General features: G+C 32.6%; 1 protein-coding gene across 8 annotated transcripts in view; it reads left to right on the forward strand.

The window, feature by feature from the left end:
- Positions 1-22,018, forward strand: part of Cadps2 (calcium dependent secretion activator 2) — a 490,335-nt gene that overhangs the window by 206,724 nt on the left and 261,593 nt on the right. For all 8 annotated transcript variants that reach the window (XM_063241432.1, XM_063241438.1, XM_063241449.1 and 5 more), the window contains exon 6: positions 2,245-2,366. In XM_063241432.1, the coding sequence (XP_063097502.1) occupies positions 2,245-2,366 (122 nt within the window). The remainder of the gene's footprint in view (positions 1-2,244; positions 2,367-22,018) is intronic.

A 22,018-nucleotide genomic window follows, 5' to 3' on the forward strand; every position in this document is an offset into this window, starting at 1 on the left:
AACAATGATTTGAAACCTGAGCTAATGCTGTTAAGTTTTGTGATACACAATTCTGTTGTTTTACATGTATTACATGGCCAACAAGCTAGGCAAGTATTGCGTGCCTGTAATCCCAGCACTCGGGAGGCTGAGGCAGGAGAACTCCTGAGAGTTCAAGGCCAACCTAGGCTACAGAGTACAAGGACAGCCTGAATTGCATAGTGGAACCCTGTCTCAAAAAGACAAAATAACTAGATTAATTAATCAATCAGTGATCATCAAAAATTTTTATTATTGGTTGGAAAAGTTATCAGAGTCACAGTGCTAAGTCCAAATGAATTGGCTTTAAATATTGATGTTATTTTTTATTTGACTCAGTTTCTGGTTTTACTACAAGTAACCAATGTCAGTGTTGCTAACAAGAATCTGGTGTCATTAAAATACCTAATAACTTTATTTTTCTTCCTTAATCAATTCCTAGTACATGATCCCAATTTCTCTAAACCCCAGAGAAATTTCCCTTAGTCTGTTTTCACTCAGGGCTTGTGTGTGTTTGTGTGTTGGGAAGGAGGGTTATTTAATAGAATTGAGCTCTTGGGTTTGGGGATTTAGCTCAGCGGCATAAGCACCTGCCTTGTAAGCAGGAAGTCGTGAGTTCGATCCCTGGTACCGGGGGATACCGATAAAAAGCAAAAAGACAAAAAAAAAAAAAAAAAGTAGAATTGAGCCCAGGGCCTTCAGTCTGAACTACATTCTACATCTCTAGCTTCCCCCATCCTTGATTTATTTTTTAAATTTTTTTAGTCTAAGATTGGGTTACCCTGAGTTACTCAAGCTTAGCTCAAACTCATAACTTCCCTGCCTCAGCCTCTCAGGGTGTGGAGATTACAGTCATTATGCTGACTGGCAGCCTTGTATTTGTCAGGATGTGTTTCACTCTAAGAAAACAACAAAAGAAGGAGACATGTCCTGAGTTTGAACTTTTACATCTTAGTGATCAGTTTTCCATAGGTTTGATGAAAAATGAAACAAAATACACCTTTGAATTTACAAACCTAAGTCCTTCGCTTTGTACAAGGTTTGAAATATAAACAGTTTAAGGAGAGTTGTTCCTTTCAGAACTTTTGGATCAAGAATCCTATCACAATTCCTTTAGAATCTTATGGTGCTAGTAAGGTACATTTGCCTTTTCTGAATATTTCACATAAATAGAACCATAAGATCTCAGGATTGGCATCTTTTATATAATACATATATCTTGTAGCATATATCAAGGCTTCATTTTTATAACTGGGTAATATTCTGTCATGTATATGTACCACACCTACCATGAGAGCAATAATGAAGCTAACTTACATATATAAATCTATAAGATTTAGAAAATTTCATAATGCAGATTCTTATATAAAAGTATGGAAAATGCACATTATTTGTAAATCCAGTGAGACTATTACTTTACAGTATTTTAGGATAGCCTTTTGGACAAATATAGAAAGCATGCTTGAAAAAATATGTATATTTCCTTTCTTCCAAGAGTTATAGATAAGATACTATGAATATTTCTACTGTTTTTCAGTGTCTTGCATTAAATTAGCACATACATTTAATGAACCAAAACATTGTTTTTTCCTTAGCAAGTTACTATTAAAATCTTCAGTGGCAAATTACAGTTTTCATTATTTTTTTCTATGAAGCCATATAATGGGCATAGAGAAAATTTATAAATAGTTAAATCAGTGAAATAAAGAATACAAATATAGAATAGAATTTATAAATCATTAAATCATTGAATATAGAAGCTTTCTGATATTATATATTTGCACCAATGATCTGATATAATAGTTACAGTGCCTATGATAATAAGTACTATTATCATTTCATGAAACTATGTGTATTGCTGGAACTAATATGTACTTACAGTTTACACTTTAAGGTTTTTTTTTCTGTGATTCTGCTTTATTTTTGTAGACTTGCTTTAATTTTTAAGATCAAAGGTTACCTTAATTTCATGACCTATATTCAGGGACTTTAACCTTCCTTTTATTAAGTAGCTATCAGAAGATATTTCTTCAGAACCTAGACTTCTGCAAAATAGTTCTTTACTATAGTTTCTATAAGAGGCAGATTATAAAAATGTAAAGTGCTAGTGATGTAGTAATGTACCATATATTTGTCAGTGAATCTTCCTCATTAAATTCAAGCTGATATTTCTGTGTATGCTAAATGCTATCTACTTGACTTATTTTTAAATTGTTTTATTTTCAGATCGTCATAATGGAAGTGCAAGGTTTGAAGTCGGTGGCTCCCAATCGAATTGTTTACTGCACTATGGAGGTAGAGGGAGGAGAGAAACTGCAGACTGACCAGGCTGAAGCCTCAAGGCCACAGTAAGCTAGTTGAAAAATACTTGATTTTTTTTCTAAAGGAATGTGTTTCACTTATTTGGAAGATTTCATGATATTATATTCTGAAACTCTTATTTGACCTGCCTTATCTACACTGTGTTAGAATCACTGTACTTATTTCTGAATAATGATATTAGAATTAGAACTGTGACAGAAACCTTGTGTAGTACATATGAGGAATCCAGCATGCAGGTAAGAAGCTGGAAGTAAAATGTTGCTAAGTCATTTATAAGAAAAATATGTATTAACATATGTTATTTAGAAGGTGACGTGATCTTATTTCAGTAATTAGAGTCATATCCTAACAGCTTTCCCATTTCTATGCCACAGTTTTGTGGTAATAGACAGTTGGACCTCTCAGTTCAGCACAATGACCGAGAATAGTTCAATGAGTGGATTTGAGTTAGAGAAACAATTATTGATTCCCATCCCATCCTGTAATCAGAGGTGATCAAATTGTGTGTTGTGGACAGTTTAATATTTTGAGTGATGTGAATGAGTTTAATTAAATTTGGAGATGTTCTCTTCAACTGATTTGAATTTGGTAAACATCACAACCTCTGATAGAAATAACCCATCTGGCCTGAGGGATTCAAATGTAAATTTTCTGTCCCTTGTGCATACACTGCTCTTACAAAACTTTTTGCATCTATTTAATCTTTATGTAAAGTGTCTTACATTTTCAGATTTATGGTTTGCACAGAATATGTTGATACTGTGAAGAAGCCAGTTAAAACTTCTTACGCTTTCTTACAAAGTCTGCAGGACTGACCCTCACTGGTGTTGCTGCTATTGCCTCTGCCTTCGTTCTCCTTCGTTCTCCTCCTTTTCATTGGAGTTGCTGGAGGCCTGGCTTCAGCAACTCCCTAAGCTTCCTTGGTTTCACTTGCTAAAAACAAGCCTTCCATTTAGCCTGGTACTTTCTGTCCATGAAGATTTGCCTACTCTGGATATTTCACATGAGTAGAATCATAAAAACTTGTCACTGGCTTCATTTAGCACATTTACATCTTATAGTAGATATCAAGACTTCATTTTGATAACTGAATGATATTCTATCGTGTATATACCACACTCACATCATATTTATCACTTCACCTTGGTTGACAGATGCTTGGATTATTTCTCCCTTTTGGCTAGTGAGAGCAATGCTATTATAAAGATTGGTGTACAAGTAACTCTTTTGAGCCCATATTTTCAGTTATTTGGGTTATATACCTGGGTGTGGAATTGCTGCCTCATTTACATTCTTATCTGCAATGTAGAAGGTTTTCAGTGGTTTCCATCTTATCAATATGTAGTTTTCATTATCTGTCTCGTGTGTGTGTTACCTTTCCAAGCAGACATGAAGTGGTATCTCAATGTGTTTGGGATTTGTGTAATGACTAATGATGCTGAGTGTCTTTTCAAGTGCCATTATGATATCTTCTTAGAGAAATGTGTGTTTTGTCCCTTTGTCCTTTTTTAAATTAGCTGCTTGTCTTGAGTTATCAAATTTTAAGAGGTCTTTATCTACTTTATATACTATACCTTCATCATATGATTCATGAATGTTTTCTTTTATTCTGTGAATTTTTCACTTCCTTGATTTGCCTTTGAATCACAAATTTTGATGAAGTCCATTTTATTTATTCTTTGTGACTTAGCTTTAGGTATTATATCTTAGAATCTTATTACCTTACAAAGCCACAGAGATTTATCTTTGTTTTCTCCTAAACTTTCTATAATTTTAGTTAATAAATTTATGCAATTGAGCCAGTTTGAGGTTAAATTGCATACATGATGTTTATAAGATTCCAACTACCTTCTTTTGCATTTGCCTATTCAGTTTTTTCAGCAGTTTGTCAAAGAAATTTTTTTCTTTCTCAGGTAGACATTGATAAAAGAATTCATTTTTTTGTCTCTCAATTTTATTTTATTGATTTATATGCCTTTCTAAGTGCTACACACTGTTTTCTTTATTATTGCTTTCTAGTAAGTTTTAAAGTTCAGAGTACACACCTTCCAATTATGTTATTTTGCAGATAGTTTTGGTGGTTGTGAATTTCCATATAAATTTCAGGATCAATTTATCAATTTCTGCAAAAATTCTGCAAATCTCCTAAACTGAGATTCTGATAAAGATCATCTAATATGGAGGTAATATACATCTAATATGGAGGTCAAGGTAGAGACTACTTTCATCTTGTTGTTTTTTTTTTGTTTTGTTTTGTTTTTCCTTTTTATCGGTCCCGGGGATCGAACTCACGACTGCCTGCTTGCAAGGCAGGCGTTTATGCCGCTGAGCTAAATCCCCAGCCCCGAGACTACTTTCATCTTAATAAGAAGTCTTTTGATCAGTGGACATGGATGTCTGTGTATTTAGATCTTTAATTTTGTTAACAGTATTTTATAGTTTTCAAAGTATGAATTTTGTGCTCTTTTTGTTACATGCATTCCTACTGCTTTTAGTTTTCCTTTTTGAAACTATTTTCTTAATTTTATTTTTGGCTCATGTATTCCAAGTATATGGAAATATAGTTGGTTTTGTGCATTGGTCTTGCATAATGTAGCTTTGGTGAACATTTTTTTTTCTTTTTTTCTTTTTCGTTTTTTCCATTTTTTTATCAGTACCAGGGATCGAACTCACGATTGCCTGCTTGCAAGGCAGGCGCTTATGCCGCTGAGCTAAATCCCCAGCCCCTTTGGGTGAACATTTTTATTCTGAGTTTTTAGTGGATTTCTCAGGATTTTCCTATGTACAACAGAATGTCATTCAAACATAAAAATATTTTTATTTTTTCTTGGCCAAGATAGATGCTTATTTTGTCTTCTTGCCTAACTGACTCTAATATGATATTGAATAGAGTGATATTCTGCTGTTCATGATCTTAGAGGAAGAATGTATATAGTTTTTTCAAAATAGGATGCTGGCAGAGAGATTATTATAGAAAATTTGTAAGGCTTATAGACTTAGTAAATGCTTATTATATGCTTAAAGGCCTGTAAAATGCCTTCAATCTGATGTATTTTGTCAAAATTTTTCTGCATCTATTAAGATGATCTTATTTTTTATTCTGTTCATATGGTCTATTATATGGTCTTCAAGTTCTAAGCCAAATTTGTATCCTTCATATAGTTTTTACTTGGTTATAAAATGTAATTATTTCTAGTTGCTACTAAATTTAGTTTTGTATCATTTTGTGAAAGACTTTTGTCTCTGTATTCATAGGAGATATGCTATGATACCTTTTTTAGTATCTCTTGTATTTTGTATCAAGAAATAGTGGCCTTACAGAATGAAATGGACGTGGTCTGTTTCCTTGTATTCTTTGAAAGAACATGGAGAACATTTATTAGTTTTTCTTAAATATTTGGTAGAATTCATCAGTCAGTCTTGTGGGCCTAAACTTTTTTTTTTTTATAATAATTCTCTTCTAAGTGGATCAATCTTGTCACAGATTTGTCAGGTTGTCTATCCTCTTGTTTGTTGCAATATTTTTATTATTTTTAGAAACTTAACCAATTCATATAGCTTGTCTAATGTATTGTCATATAATTTTTCAGAATATTTGTTTAAAATGTTTTTATTGCTATATAGTTGGTAGTAATGGTAATGTCCTCTGTTTCCATTTTAATTCGAGTTTGAATATTTTATCCAACTAAAGGTTTGCTCAATTGACCTTTTACAAAGTTGATTTCATTGACTAGTTTTTTCTATTTCCTTTTCATTAATTTTCACTTCATATTATTTACTTTCTTCTATACCTTTACGTTTTGCTTTACTTATGCATTTTTATAGAGTCTTCAGATGGAAAATTTGGTTTTTGATTTGTATTCTTCTTTTTTAATAATGTAATAGAGTCAGAGATTTGGCTCAGTGCTGCAGCACCTTCCTGCAAAGCGTGAAGTTGTGAGTTTGATTCCCAGTATACCCTCATATATATATATATGAGCAATTATAGCTATATTGTCCTTGATGTACTGTTCTAGCTACATCAATATGTATTGCTATACTTTACTTTCATTTTTACTCCTTAAGCTATCTTTGATTGCTGACATATATCATTTGTATAGTAAATAATTTAGTGAAAAAGCATCTCAGCTGGAGAAAACACAAGCTTCAGATTGTACTCTGCCATTCTTGAGGTGAGGGGATTGAAGTCTTCTCATCTATGAGGCAGTGAAAATGCACCAGTGTGCCTCCATAGATTGATAGGGAAGCTCTTTACAGCACTTAAATTACTTTACATTACTTTTTTATAGTCTACACTATTAGTCTATGAGATTTTGACAAAGTGCTACTGCCCTAAAACCCTCAAAGTATGTTTCATTCTATAGAACAAATTTTAATTCATGTATATTTTGAATCTATATATATATATATGGACTTATGAAGGGTGAATTCTATTATATCTATTATAATTATATATTATATAACATATATTAAATGACATGATAGCTATAGGTAATATATCTATTATATAATATGTTATATAATAGATATAATAGAATTCACCCTTCATAAGTTAAATTCACCATTCATAAATTCACTATTCATAAGTTAAATGATGTTTCATAAATGTTTTCAGTCAGGCAACTATCCTCACAGTTCAGTTTGAAATGTATTGTGAAAAGATCTGCATGCCTAATTGCAGTCTATTCCTGTTTCCACTCAAGTCCCAGAAAAGCCCTCATAAATTTTGAGCAGTATAATTTTGCTTGCTTTTTTTTTTTAGATCTTTCATAAAAATGGAATTTTTTCAATATTTATTCTGTATCTGACTTTTTATTGTTTAGTATACTTTCTACAAACTCTTCTGTTTGATACTTCATTGTTTGGTTAATGAAATGAATTGGCTTTTTTAATAGTGATTATTTTAATATTAATTTTTTCATAAATAATAAAAGTTTTTATAGAGTGTTGCTCACTGTATTTCTAAACCACTAACAATGCACTCAGAAAAAACTGGAAAAATGTAAGCAAATAATTAAAATGAATTAAAATTCTTAATATCAGAGAGAAAATGTTTAGCAACTATTATTTTTGGTTCTTCTTTCTATGGAGAAATTTAACCAAAATAGCCCTAGTATTTTTTTGTAAACACTGAATTAACTATTAAAGTGAATTAAAATATTTGCATTGATGAATGTTTCCTAAAAGCAGATCATTTAAAAAAATACATCTTCTTACTGCAGATCAACTGCAGTTTTCTGTAGTCCAGTTACTTTCATCCCTAACTCTTCTGGCACAACAAGAAAGAGATTCATGTTCTCCATCATCATTGCGAATTATGGCTCCGACACGTTTTCTAAATTTTATTGCTTCAACAGTTTGTGCTTTGTTGGAGAGCAGTTCATCCTTCTGTCTGATGCTAATTAAAGTGCCATATTTAGTCCGTATTTCCAATAAACTTAATCAAGATTTCTAGCCCTTGCCTATTTCATTCCCGTAGTTCAGATTTCCTGCCAGCAATTAGGGGGAAACAGCATGGGAGGTTGTTAGATAACTTAGGATGTAGGACCTGGAGTCCAATAAACTGGTGTTGATAGTGAAGTTTGATTTATGAAGAGTGATGAGGTAATTTAATTTGGTAAGTTTTGTTTTTAATTTTATTTTTTATTATAGGGTAGGGAATGTGGATAAATTATACCTTCCACATACAGAGAAAACTGTACTATTGATGTGTTTTTAAGTCATTGCTTTATAGTCTGTCGATGAGCCAGGGAAAATTTTATTTTCTATGAATGAAGTACAGAAGTATTTCTATACTTTTATAGCATTTAACATTTCTAGTCATTTCATTCATTTAGGACTTAGTGATGCCACCTGAAAGAAAATGGAAAGATTAAATAGCAAGCCCGATGTAGGAGGTATTTGTAGTAGTCACAAATTTCCTGATACTTGCTGATTTTTAAGGCCATTGGCTTCAAGGGGTTAGAATCCTTTGAGTTCCTAAGGTGCTGATATTATTCCTTTTGGAGATTTTAGATGGATCTTGGTACCAGGGAAATAAAACCAAGGGCATTAATTGTTAAAAACAAATAGAAAACATGTAGATGAGAACTGAGTTGTTAAAATATTCAGCATATACTACACAACATTAACCAAAAATGTAATCATCAAAACAATGGATAAGTGTTAGTTGCATTAAAGAACAGATAATCACCAGTAAGCAGCACTATGTTAATGCTACATCCTCTCTCTCTCCTTTGTCTCACAGAGCTATTTTAATATCTTTATTAAAGAGTCTCTATTCCCTGCATACCTAAGAAGTATTAAGATAAGTAGGCAAGAAAGAATAAGAAAAACACAACAGTTGCATCAAGCAGAAATGTATTTATGGACAGAATATTATTCTACCTCATGAAAGTGATAGCAAACATAGTCTGCAGTATTCATTTCTGGAATCTTTAAATCTTTAATCATAAAGGTAATAATCTGTCAACTGTTGAAAAAATATTACAGCTCCAAATGGAAAATTATCAGAATGACAAAGTAGTGGGACAGTCATTGGAGAGGGATTAAATATAAACCAAAGGAAGCTCTTTCTTAAAAGCATTCTGGCTCTCATTTTAATTTATTAATGTCAGAATTATTGTGAGATACAATTCATTATTCTGATGTTTTTATTTTAGTCAAGACATTAAGTATACTAACTTTTTGTAGCATGCATCAAAAAGTGTGCCTTTTTGCAGTCCCCCAAGAGGAAATCGCTGAAACTGAATACAAATTTTGTGTCTTATTGTTTCCATTTTTTAAATCACGCAGATAACTTTTGCTGCTAAGTTCACTAGAAATAACGATTCTGTAAGGCTAATCTTAATGGTTTAGAACAAAAAAGATCTAAAGAGACAAATAACGGCCAAATATAGATGTCAGATTCATTGACATTATTTGTACGAAACTAATCTAGGAATCTCCATAATCGAAAACATCTGAGCTAATTAGCAAAAATAAGATGGTTATGATTCTAGATGCTAGCTGAAGAGCACTCCTGAACTCCACTGAGAAACAGCAGTGAGAAGGTCTGGAAGATAATATGATTATTGACATTTTTGTCATAGATTTACAGCTTGCATATAACTTTCCATTATAGTTGTTATTTTTTAGAGCAACCTCTTGTAGTTATTATTGTTTTGTTTGATTTTTATAAATAATTATTTAATCAGTTATCCAATTTGTCAGGGCATAACAAGAAACAAAGCCAATTTTTTTTTTTTTTTTTTTTTGTATTCCAAGACTTCAGGGATTTCCTTCTATCCCCTACTTTTCTGGTCACTTTTAGATATTAAAAAATACTTTAAAATTTCAGATGACTTTACATAAAAACTTACGCACTTTCAGAAATTTCCTTTCTGACTCATCCAAAACAGTCTGTTCTTTTCACTCTTATTTTGTCTGCCTATCTCCTGCTACAACTTTTTATTAAGGTTGGGGTTGGGAGAAGAAGGGGGAAAATGCCTTTCTATTTTGTGGTTTATATCTGTATGTCCTCCTACCCCAAAGCCTCATATGCTCATATTTGGAGCTTTGGAAGGGTTATTGGGAAGGGATTACTCTACTGATTAGTTGATTGCTGGGTATGATGTTGGGAGGTTAAATCTGGTGGAAAGAGATAGATCACTGTTGGCATGTCCTGGAAGGGTAAATATATTCTTTCTGCTCCCTTGACCTTTTGCTGCTTCCTCGTTGCTGTGTCATCAGCTATTTTTTGTCTGTTCATTCCACCCAACCTTGGGACATGCCAACTATGCACTGAAACCTCCACAAACTGAACCAAAATAAACCTATCCTCCTTTAACCTATCCTCTGTGAGTGTCAGATATTTTCTTCCAGCAACAAGAAATGAAGTAAGAGATATACCAGTGCTCACTATATTTTTCTCTGGTTAGCAAACACCCTCTTTTTTCGCAAATGTCTATGTGCAACTTTTCTTTGGTGCAGATCTTAGGAGAAGGACCCTATACTGTGAGGAATTTTGACATTACAACATCCCTCACAGCATGGTGCATCCTGTGAGTACCTTCTTTTCTCTCCACCAAACTGCTAGTTTAATAATATAACATATATATCATCTTCCTGCTTGAATTTCATTTCCTTAGCAAATGGCCCATGAAAGTTGGAAATTTTCTCAAAACAAGATCTTCAAGGATAAAGGGAACAGGTCTTCAGGAAAAATATTATATACCATGTTGCAATTCTCCACTATCACCACCTACACTACTAGGACTTAGTAGCTACTTGTTAGTCTAATAAAAGTACTTTATTTACTGTTTAAAGTATGAAAAATAGTCTCTGACTTCTTTTATCACACCCCCAATCTCCTGTTTTTCTGGAAGTCCCATGGGAAACACATTCCCTTCAATAGGTCAGTACTTTCTTTTTTATATATACTCACTTTAGGCTGAGGTTCCGTGGTCATTTTTGGACACATGCTAACTTCTCTGAGACAGCATTTTTCAAACTGGTATGTAAAAACACCTAGATAAACAAAATAACTTTCTCAGAAATGCAAAGATGAAAGATAACATGTACGTGTGACTCCTCTGATTCTGTAAAGACACTTTCCTAAAGCTCTTCTGTCTAGGAAAAGATATACATGATGCCTTTCTCAGCCTCCATTTCACAGTCACCTTTCTCCTACTTTATGAAAGAAAGGTGTACCTCTCACCAAACACATTCATTGTGGTGTTTCTTTTCCCAAAATAGAAATCCCTTGAGAAAACTATCCAAAATGGAAAATATCATTGTCAATTTTGAGGCACTAATCGATTAATGATAGAATAAACTTTGTTGTATATTAGATGGTTTCTGCTTTGCTTTCAACAAAGTTGATGCGTGATTTATTCAAGTCTTCTAAATGATTGGAAAATAGTTTTTGCATTTTAATCATGGCTTGGGGATATTCACATAGAAAGGAAACAAATTAATGATCACTGCTATCATAATGCTCCCATGTATTTATTTTCTTAGAGCTTAGAATACAAAAACAAAGACCAAAATTAAAATTGATGCTAAACTTTACATCAGTCTAGAATTAAATACTAGACACCTGTGGATATATGAACTGGAAAATATAACATTATCTAGTTCCTTGAACTGCATATCTAATAAACTATATTAATATTAATAATGTCTGTGACATATTTATTTTGTATCACTTGAGTATTAGTAATTTTAATAAAAATTCAAGAAGTGACCAGTGTGAGGATAGACTTTAGAAGATGGATGTGTTGGTGATCAGCTAATGAGAGACACTATAAAAACAACCAGAGAATATGAAAAACAGATCCAAGAGCTGCAAATGCAAAGACTAATATTAATTACAATTAATGAAAAATCAATATAGCACAACCCACAACAAACAGTTTACAGAAGTAATGGCAGAAAACTTTACAAACATTGAAAAAGAATGTAACATGCAGGTAAGTGAGCATATGCAAGCCCAAATAGCCATGATCAGAAAAGAAATATCCTAAGCTGTGTCATAGTCAAATAGCCAAAACTGCAACAAAAGAATAAAATTTTAAAACCTGTTAATTATAGCAGACTTTGAGACACAGATTTTAAAATCTTTAAAGTCTGAAGACTTTGTCTTTAAAGTCTAAAGATTAAAATCTAAAAACTTTAAAAGATTAACTTAAAGTGAAGTGTTTCAGGCCCTAAAAAGAAAATGACTTTCAACCCCAGATGCATCCTGCAAAATTATGTTTTGAAATTTTTGGAGAAATAAAATGCTTCTAGGGTAAAAAGCACCTAAAAATTTATGGCCAAACCTGCATTCCAAAAATTCTGAAGGTTAACCTAATAAAGTGGCAATGGAGGTAACAATGCCTCAAGGCTCAGTACAAGGAATGTACCAGGTATGGAATGCAGGTAAGTAATATAAAGGAAAGGAAGGGAATTATTAGCTATAAAACTAAACAATTTCAGGAATAAATCAATACCTGTGTTATAACCATTAATTTGGTTTCACTGTGCCAGTCAAATGACACAGATTAGCAGAATACATCAAGAAACAAGATCTAAAAATATGGTGTACACAAGAATCACAATCCCATTGTATTGGGGTTGTGCTATATTAATGCACTAAAAGTTGTGCTGTATTAATGCACTAAGAATTGAGGAAAAACAATACTCCATGCAACAGGAAATGAAAAATAGGTAGAAGTTGTTATGCGATTTTCCAACAAACTGGACCTTAAGCAAAGACTGATCAAATGAGGCAAAAATGGTCACTACATATTGGATAAGGGAAACATTCAACAAGAAAATATAGCAAATATAAGCATACATGCACCAAACAATGATGCACCTAACTTCATAAAACACTACTGAAACAAAAAGTCAGACAACTATCAGTACAGTTACAGTGAGCAATCTCAGTAGTCCACTATCACAAAACATCAACTAAGTATCAAAAAATCAACAAAGTATCAGAACTGAACCAATCCTTGGAACAATTAAATAGATATATTTAGAGTGCTCTTCTCAACAACAACAGAATTCAAATTCTTCTCGGCAGCTCCTGAAACTATCTGCAAAATTGACCACATATTAGCAAAGAAAGCATCTTTAAATGCAAAACAATGGAAATTTTACCATGAGTATTGTCAGATCATAGTACAGTGAAACTACAATGTAGTGGCATGCAAACCACTAAAATTAGGCAAATACATGGAAATTAAGCAACACACTCTTGAATAATCAATAGTTTATAGAAAAAATTAAGAAAAAAATTAGAGATTCTCAAATTAAATGATAATTCCACTACAACATTCCAGAACTTATGGGACACAATAAAAACATCTCTGAGAATTTTATAGCTTTGAATGTCTGCATCCAGAAAAACAGAGTAAGCCCAAATAAATAACTTAATGATACATTTCAGTATCCTGAAGAGAAACAACACCCTGAATCCAGAGGTAGTACAAGAAGGAAGTTATGAAGATACAAAGAAGGAAGTTATGAAGAACAGGGACGAAATCAATGAAATAGAGACTGAAAAAGATACAAAGAATCAATGAATTAGAGAACTGATTCTGTAAAAGAAAAAGTAGACAAACTTTCAGTCAATTTCTCAAAAAAGGAAAGAAAAAGCCCAAATCAATATAATTAGAATTGAAAAAGCTGGTATCACAACAAATACTGCGAAATCCAGTACATAATCATCAAATACTTCACAGATCTTTAGGTTGACAAATTAGAAATGGAGGGATTCCTAGATACATGTGAATTACCAAAACTGAACTAAGAAGATTTAATCCTGAATAATCTTATCACAAGCAATAAAATTGTAGCAATAGTAAAAAACCTACAATTTAGAAAAGAACAAATTCACTGCTGACTTCTAAAAGAATATCAGAAAAAAAAATATTAACTCCAGTACCCCTCATACCCTTTAATGAAATTGAAAGGGAAGGATTACTCACAAAGTCATTTGTGGAAGCTAGCATTGTGGAACCTCATTATAAAACCAGACAATTCAACCAAAAATGAAAATTACAAGTTAATATCTCTAATAGACATAGATGTAAAAATCCTTTACAAGATACAGAGAGAATGTAACAAATTATCAAAAAGGGCATACACTATGATTAAATAGGCTTCCTTCTAGGGATACAAGAATTATTCAGCATATGAAAATCAATAAATGTAATTCCACACTGAAACAGAAAGACAAAATAAAGGATTGTGTCAATAGACACAATAGAAAAAGCCTTTGAAAAAATCCAGCATTCATTCAGAATTATATCTCTGAATAGATGTCAGCAAACCTTATAATAAAAACCATTTCCAACAAACTTTTGGCCAACATCATATTAAATAAGGGAAAAGTTGAAGGTATGCTCTCTAAAATCAGCAACAAGACAAGGATATCCACTTTCACGGCTCCTGTTTAACATAGTCATGAAACATTAGCAAGAGAAGTCAGGCAAGAGAAACAAATAAAATAATACTTACGAGAAACCAAGGAGTCAGAGTATCATTCTATATAGATGACATGGTGCTCTATTTACAATACTCAAAAAATTCTACTAAAAAATTTCTAAAATTAAAGTGAAATTCAACAGTGTAACAGGGTACAAAATCAACACCTCTGAAATCAGTAGCATTCCTGTACACTAATAATGAATTCACTTAGAAATTAGGAAAATAATACCATTCATAGAAGCCTCAAGAAAAGTTTAAATGCTTAAGAATTAAGGAAGCGAAAGACTTCTACAACAAAAATTATGTCACCCTGAAAAAGGAAATCAAAGAGGATATCATAAAGTGGAAAGAGATCTCATGTTCCTAGATTGGCAGAACCAATATAGACAGTACGATTATACTTCCAAACTATTACATAGATTTAATCAAGTTTTTACCAAAATACCAGCAACATTTTTTGCAGATCCAGAGAAAACATTCCCAAAACTTTACATAAAATGAGAAGAGTTCCAGAATAGCAAAGCAATTTTCTGGATAGTAACAGAAAAGCAAGAGACATCACAATCCCAGATTTGAAGTTACATAATAAAACTTCAGTGATTTTTTTTAAAAAAGTATGATACTACTAGATAAAAAAGAAATGTGAATCAGTGAAACAGAATAGAGAAAGAATGACAACCAGAGACACATTCAGCTATTTGATCTTGGACAAAGCAGCCCAAAGCATACACTGGAGGAAAAAGAGCCTTTTTAATAAATGGTGCTGGAAAAACTATATGCCAAAGATTGAGTCTAGACCCATGTATCTCACCATGTACTAAACCAAAATCATAATGGAGCAGAGATCTCAATGTTAAAATAGAAACAATTTGTTGGAAGATAAAATAGGTAAAGCTCTTAGAGACATAAGACTTTATGAGAACTTTGCTTGCACAAAAAAATGATATGGAGAACCAACAAATAAGATTATATCAACTTAAAAAACTTCTACAAACCAAAGGAAACAACCAAAAGAGTGAAGAGAAAACCTACAGAATGGAGGAAAAATTTCCCAGTTATCCCTCATAGAGAACTAACATCTAGAATATATGAAAAATTCAAAAAACAAATAGACCTCCCAAAATAAAAGAATGATCAAAAATGGACAAGTGAAATAAATTGATATTTCTCAGAAGTACTGATGGCCAATAAGTAGATGAAACAGTGTTCATAATGACTGGCCATTAGAGAAATGCAAATTAAAACAATACTAAGGTTTCATTTGCTCTAGAAAGAAGAGCTATCATCAAGAAATCAGATTATAACCATTTGCTGGTGAGGCTGTGGGAAAAAGGAATCTTCTGTATTATTGATGGAAGTGTAAACTGTTACAGTAACTGTGGAGATCCAGACAAAGATTCCTGAAAAAACTGTAAGTAGAAATTTTATTTGACCCAGCTATTCTCCTTAGAATCTTCCTGAAGGAGTTAAAGTCACCATATTATAATGATATATACATACCTAGTTTATAGCAGCACAATTTATAATAGCCAAGTCTTGGAATGGCCTAAATGTCCATCAAAAGATCAATTGATAAAGAAAAGGTATTTATATATAATGCAGTACTACTTTGCCAAAAAGAATAAACTTGAGACTTTTCTACATAAATCAATGCACCTTGAGATCATGTTAATTGAAATATATTAGACCTACAAGTTTAAATATTATGTGATTTCTTTTCTTTTCTTTTCTTTTATATTTTTTTTTTTGTCTTTTTGAGACGAGGTCTCCCTATGCAATTCAGGCTGGCCTTAAGCTCACTTTGTAGCCTAGGCCCATCTCAATCTCAGCCCAAAATTGAAGAAAAAATAGACATAGAAGCCATACATGGTGGCACATACCTGTAACTTCAACATGTGTGACTCTGAGGTAGGAAGATGCTGTGAGTTCAAAGCTAGCCTGAGTTACAGAACCAAACTGTTGTAAAAAGAAAGAGGCTTTTTTCACATTGAAAGGTGTCAAGAATTGGGGAGTGCAGAAAGGACTGAAAGGGAACAAAAAGAATCAAGATGTGTTGTGTTCATGTACCAAGCTCCACATAAATATAATTATTATAGTACTGCAAACATGCACTAATTAAAAATATGTAATAAAACCTTTCAACATTTGAAGGTATTAATATCAGACTATGATGGATATTTATCAGGCCACATGGATTTAAAGGAAATAATGAAACATACTAGAGTATACAATCTACCCTTTTCACAGATAAACTGTGTTATCGTGACTAGTTACTGTGCTTAAATTTCTTTGGGTTTGCTTCCTCACTAGTAAAATGGAAACATTATTACCTACTTCAAGGTTTATTTTGTTGATTGAAGCACTATATGTGGAAACTATATTTGTGGGCCATATAAATGGGACCATAATCTTCTGCATTTACTTCTCCCTAAATATGCTCATTCATTTTAGCCTTTTAGTATCCTTCTTATATATTTCTATATTTGTGTGTTCATTTTTCTACTTTAGAAACTCTTATTTTTAAATCCAGGTAATTTCTGGAAGGGACCCATTCTTAGTGAAGGATTAGGTGCTGTCAACTACATGAAACAATATTATTTTATAAAGGGAAATCACCTTTTGTCTCTGACACCTTAAAATTGTTGACTTGGATGGTTTTACTGTCATATAATATTTATTTGGTAAGCAATTTTTTTAAGATGTGAGAGTTTCAATCAAACAGAAGTGGTTTTCAGCATGAATCATGTCTAATGCTAGTTATGAAGGGAAGCATTCTTTGGTTGTCATATATTTGCCATCAACATTCATTTTGTTTCTCAGTTGATGTCACAGAAGATTTATACTTGCTTCAGTAAAATGCAGCTGTCAAAAGACCTCTAGCTCTGAGCATCAAAGCACCCTACAATTGTTGTGATAACTTTGCAACCATGTCTTCTGTGTTGGCACTGTGTTAATACATTATGCACGGGGTGCTCAACTATTTCCTGTGGAGTTGAAATGCAAATGGAGCCTCACACTGAGAAGATATAGATCAATAGAAGACAGGAAGTTATTAAATCAAATGTAATCTTATACTGGAATCCTTTAGTTATAAAGCAATCTGAAAGAGTTCTTGAAAGTGTTTTGGAGGCTACATGAATTCATTTTCTGCAACAATAATGAAATGCCTAAGTCTGGGAAATCTATAAAGAAAAATTTTCTCAGTTTTGGGGCTTTAATGTACAAATAGCATGAAGCTTGTTCCAGTCAGCCCTCACCCCCACCACATCCCATTATGTGAACATAGCATCATGCAGAAGCATGTGTAAGAGTGAGACGTAACAAGGTGAGATATGAAACCAGAGAGAAGCTCAGAAAGGGTAAGGTTTGCTCCTTTATAATGACCTCCACACCCAAAAACTGATGAGGTCTCATGAGAATGTCATCAGTTCCTTCAGCAGGCATTCAGTGACCAAATGCCATCCATTAAGCCCCCACCTTAGAGGTTTCACACCCCTTCACAGTACTGCCACACTAAGAACCAGGCTCTCAGTGCATGAACAAGCATGTACATGTTTGAGCAACAAACAACCAAAATATAGCAAACTGTTTGCAGGCCATCAGTGGTAAGAAAGGAATACAAAAAGCTGTTTCTCTAAATCAGCATACCCTGTGGACCTTGGTGAACTTGAGATCCAAGTAGAGTGCGAACCCAAAATGCCATACTTTCTAGACCTCTGTACTCATATACGCGTTGTATGCCGTGGGCTTTTTCTGCATGGGAATTCTGATTAGTGCTTTAAGATCTGTTCAGCTTCATACAGGTTTTTTGTACCCAGGTTGATCTTAGTACTCTCTTCTTCATTAGCATTTTAATAAACATAGTATAACATAATGCATTGAATTCAGTGTTTATATTTATTTTAGTCACATGTATAGAAAAATATTTATTTTAAAAATATCTGTGGTATCTGTTTACTCACAGAAAATGTGATTTTTTAATATCTACAGTATACATTTGTATATGTATTGATAGGTTTTTTTTTTCAGTTAGGTAATTGTGTGAAAGATGGTTGAAGTGACTGTAATAAGATACAATTTTTGCAAGTAAAATTTATTTTAAATATATGCTATAGATTTCCTGTATCATACATTCAGGTGGGATAATTCTCATTTTAAAAAACTAGATGCACTTTTGTTTCCCTGAATTTGGTAAGAATTTTGACTTATCCATTGTATAATTATTTTATACATACATCAGATTTGATTCATTCATATACATAAACTCTTAGCTCAAACCATCTAAGTGACACTTTTCCCTTACAGAGGCATTTTTATTATTATATCCACAGTAGTAAATATCATTCCTGTAGTTTACTTATAACAGTTTTTATAATTGAATATTAGTAAGCTTAGTGACAGTTTTATTTATGATACATTTTTAAAATTGCAAGGCTTCCTGGTTAAAAAAAATAAATTAGATCTCTCTTCTCCGACATTGTTTCTTTACCAGGTAACTTTCACAGAGTCAGACTCATCATTCATACTTTCTTCCTTTCCTGTGAAATTTGAAGAAAAAAGTTTATAGGAAACCTGTAACATAGAATATTTAACAGTATTTTCCTTAAATGTTGATTTATTTTAGCAAAGAATTGGTTTATATAAACTTCAGGGATTTTTTTGATACTTACATATCTTCCCAATTAAAACAATAGACTGTAGAAACACTGCAGCAAAGAACTGGCGTGACATCATGTATGGAGGTGAAAACACAAAGTTCCTTTTCATGTTTTGTTCTCAGAAAGAACTTCATTGGCTCAAGTCTGCTAAACAGACCACAGAAATGACAGTGTAGTAGAAAGAAATTAAAATAATCAGTCAATTCTTAGACAAGTAATACTTTTGTATTTCTGGCTCATATTTTCTTATTACATAAAATGCAAGATGGATTTGGTTGGCAAAGATTGGAAGTCTTTTGGCTTATAAAATAATAAAATCTTACCTGGAGCAAGTCTCTGAAGTTCTCCCTGTGTTCTAATGCTTAATTTTCCTCTTTGTGCCATAATATAACTTAGCTGGCAGATGGCAACATTTGGATGATACTGGTTTTGGCAAATTCTCTTAAGAATCTTCAAAAATTTTAATAATTTCATGTGAAGAATTCTAAATCTTATGTATTTCTGCCAAAATGATCAAGATGAAGTGTTCTACATTTCTTTATTTTTATGCCGTTACTTCAATTTTTAAATAGGGTAAATATCTAGGAAAATAATAGGAAGCAATATTTATTCACTATGGCTATAATTTTACACATATAAAAACATAACATATCTTCTACATTTAAAAATTGTGTTTCGAAAGTAGCATCCTATGTCTTTATTATAAAAATCATTAACTGAAGATTAATGTCTATATGTTAAATGTTGAACAACTTACAATCTAAGTTCCCTCTGGTAACTCAAAATGATTCTATCTAGTTGTTTTGAGTTGAGCAAGGCTTTGTGTCACCTCAATTTTACCTTCTCTGTCTACAGATATTAAATTCTAGGTAAAGCTCACTGAATCATTCTCTTGACAAAGGCTCTTCAGATCTTTAATAAATGACACCTTTGCTTAGGAAATACCAGACAGAGCTTATTCTAAGTTAAGCTCTGACAAATGCCTATCATAACTAAATTTCATTGGGCTTTAATGTTTATTTGAGCTCCCTGCTAAACACATATGCTGGTAATAGTAAGACTAGAAAGAATTTATAATCTAGTTTAGAAGGGTCCTGATTTGTGCTGCTGTAAACTTATTATAACTACAAAAGTTATATTATTTCTGGCAAGCAAGCAGCAAGTTTGTGGAGTTCATATGATTAGTCACTTTTGTGATGAGACTTACTAACAGATGGACTTGTTTCCCCCATAATCAGGCAGATTGGTGATTACATTAAAATTTTATCATTAATATTTTCTTAAGCATATCTGTGAATGTTTTATAGCTCAGATTTTCAGAGGTCTCCAACCTAGCTAGTGACCTTTGCTGTTTCCTCACAGTGGGGATCTTTAGAAAGAAAAAGCTTGTTTATACCAAGCTGAGCTTTGCTCTGTTGCTTTGACTCCATTGGGATTCTCTTTCTGTTCACAAAGAGACCAATTTCTTTACTTAGCTACTATAGGTATTCTTTTGCATTTTTGTTTTTGTATTTTTTTTTCTGCATCATGTATCTTCTGAAGGCCCGGACAAAAAGTGTCTATCCATTGTTTAATTATCCTGTTTTAAAACAAATCTAAAGATTTGGTAATCGGAGAACACATAGATGAAACAGCTCCCGAGCACCATCTAAGGAAATTGATACATTAAAGGATGATAATTATCTGATCCAGGAACTTTATTCATATTTCATCAGTGAGCAATAACCTTCCAATAATATTTATAATCATTCTCTTTTAATAATAGGTGTATACAACATACTTTCATTTACTTTAGTATGCAGTTAATGTTGCATGCAGTATAATTCAATTCTGAAAGAAATTTTCACAAATAGCCAATACCTATTAAAAACTATGAAGAAATAACTTTTGGGGGTTGAAAAGAAAGTTGTTAATAAAAGAAACTCTACAATCAATACAATCGCCATTTTAGTAGTCAGACTTGTACTTGACATCATGTCTTCTATCTGTATATTTTCACTTGATTATCTTACGGGTCTTCAAATTCAATACATTCAAAGTAGAAACATTCTTTGTACATTTAAGTACACTCTTTTTTCCACAGAGACTCAGTGTTTCTTCATGTGTTTATTGGAGAATTGCAAGTTAAAACAACATTGAGATTCCATATTACTACAGAAAGAATGGCCATCACTGAATAATCAGTTAATAACAAATGCTGGCAAGGCAGCATGGGAAAAAAGGAACATTTCTACATAGCTGCTGGACATGTAAACCAGTGCAACCACTATGGAAATCAGGATGGTGATTTCTCACAAAATTAAAATTAGAAATTCTGTCTGACACAGCTTCTGTGTATCTTCCTGAGTTAAAAACATCCTATTACAGTGATGCATGCATATTCATGTGTGTAGCAACACAATTCACAGTAGTTAAATCTTGGAAGCACCTTGTATGTCCGTCAGTCTATATACATGGATAAGGAAAATGTGGAATTTGTATATAGTGGTATCCTACTGTACCTAAGATAAACTTGAGTCATTTGTAGGAAAATAGATGCAAGTTGAGAACATTATATTAAGTGAAATAGATCAGATACACAAGCTTAAATATTGCATGGTTTCATTTTTATGAGAAACTTGAATTATGAATAAAGAACAGAATATTATAAAAGATAGGTAACAAGTAGAAGGAAGACAGATGTTTCTCAGATGAAAACAGGATCCAGAGATGGAGGGTGGGAAAACAGGCAAAAACAATAATTATGTATGTACATGCGCTCACTGTATACCAGGAATATAAACACATGCTACAAATACATACTAATAAACTTTTTTAAAGAATATACTCCTTTAGGTTTACCATCCCTGTGAATCCCATAATATGATGTTTCTCGCTACAGAGATACCATAGCAAAATAAAAAGGAAAAAACTTGGGTGTTTGTAATTTCCTCCTTTTCTGATCGGCATAAAGCTCACTGATACTGTTTCCTTAATGCCCAACAGATTTGCAATCCGTTACATCATTATGGTTGCCAAGCATCTTGCTTTGGCTTCACTTCATTTTATGAGCCTCTCCT

Source organism: Cavia porcellus, unplaced genomic scaffold (assembly GCF_034190915.1).
Source record: "Cavia porcellus strain 051 isolate PalLab524CR breed Dunkin Hartley unplaced genomic scaffold, mCavPor4.1 scaffold_2, whole genome shotgun sequence".
NCBI classification, from domain to species: domain Eukaryota; kingdom Metazoa; phylum Chordata; class Mammalia; order Rodentia; family Caviidae; genus Cavia; species Cavia porcellus.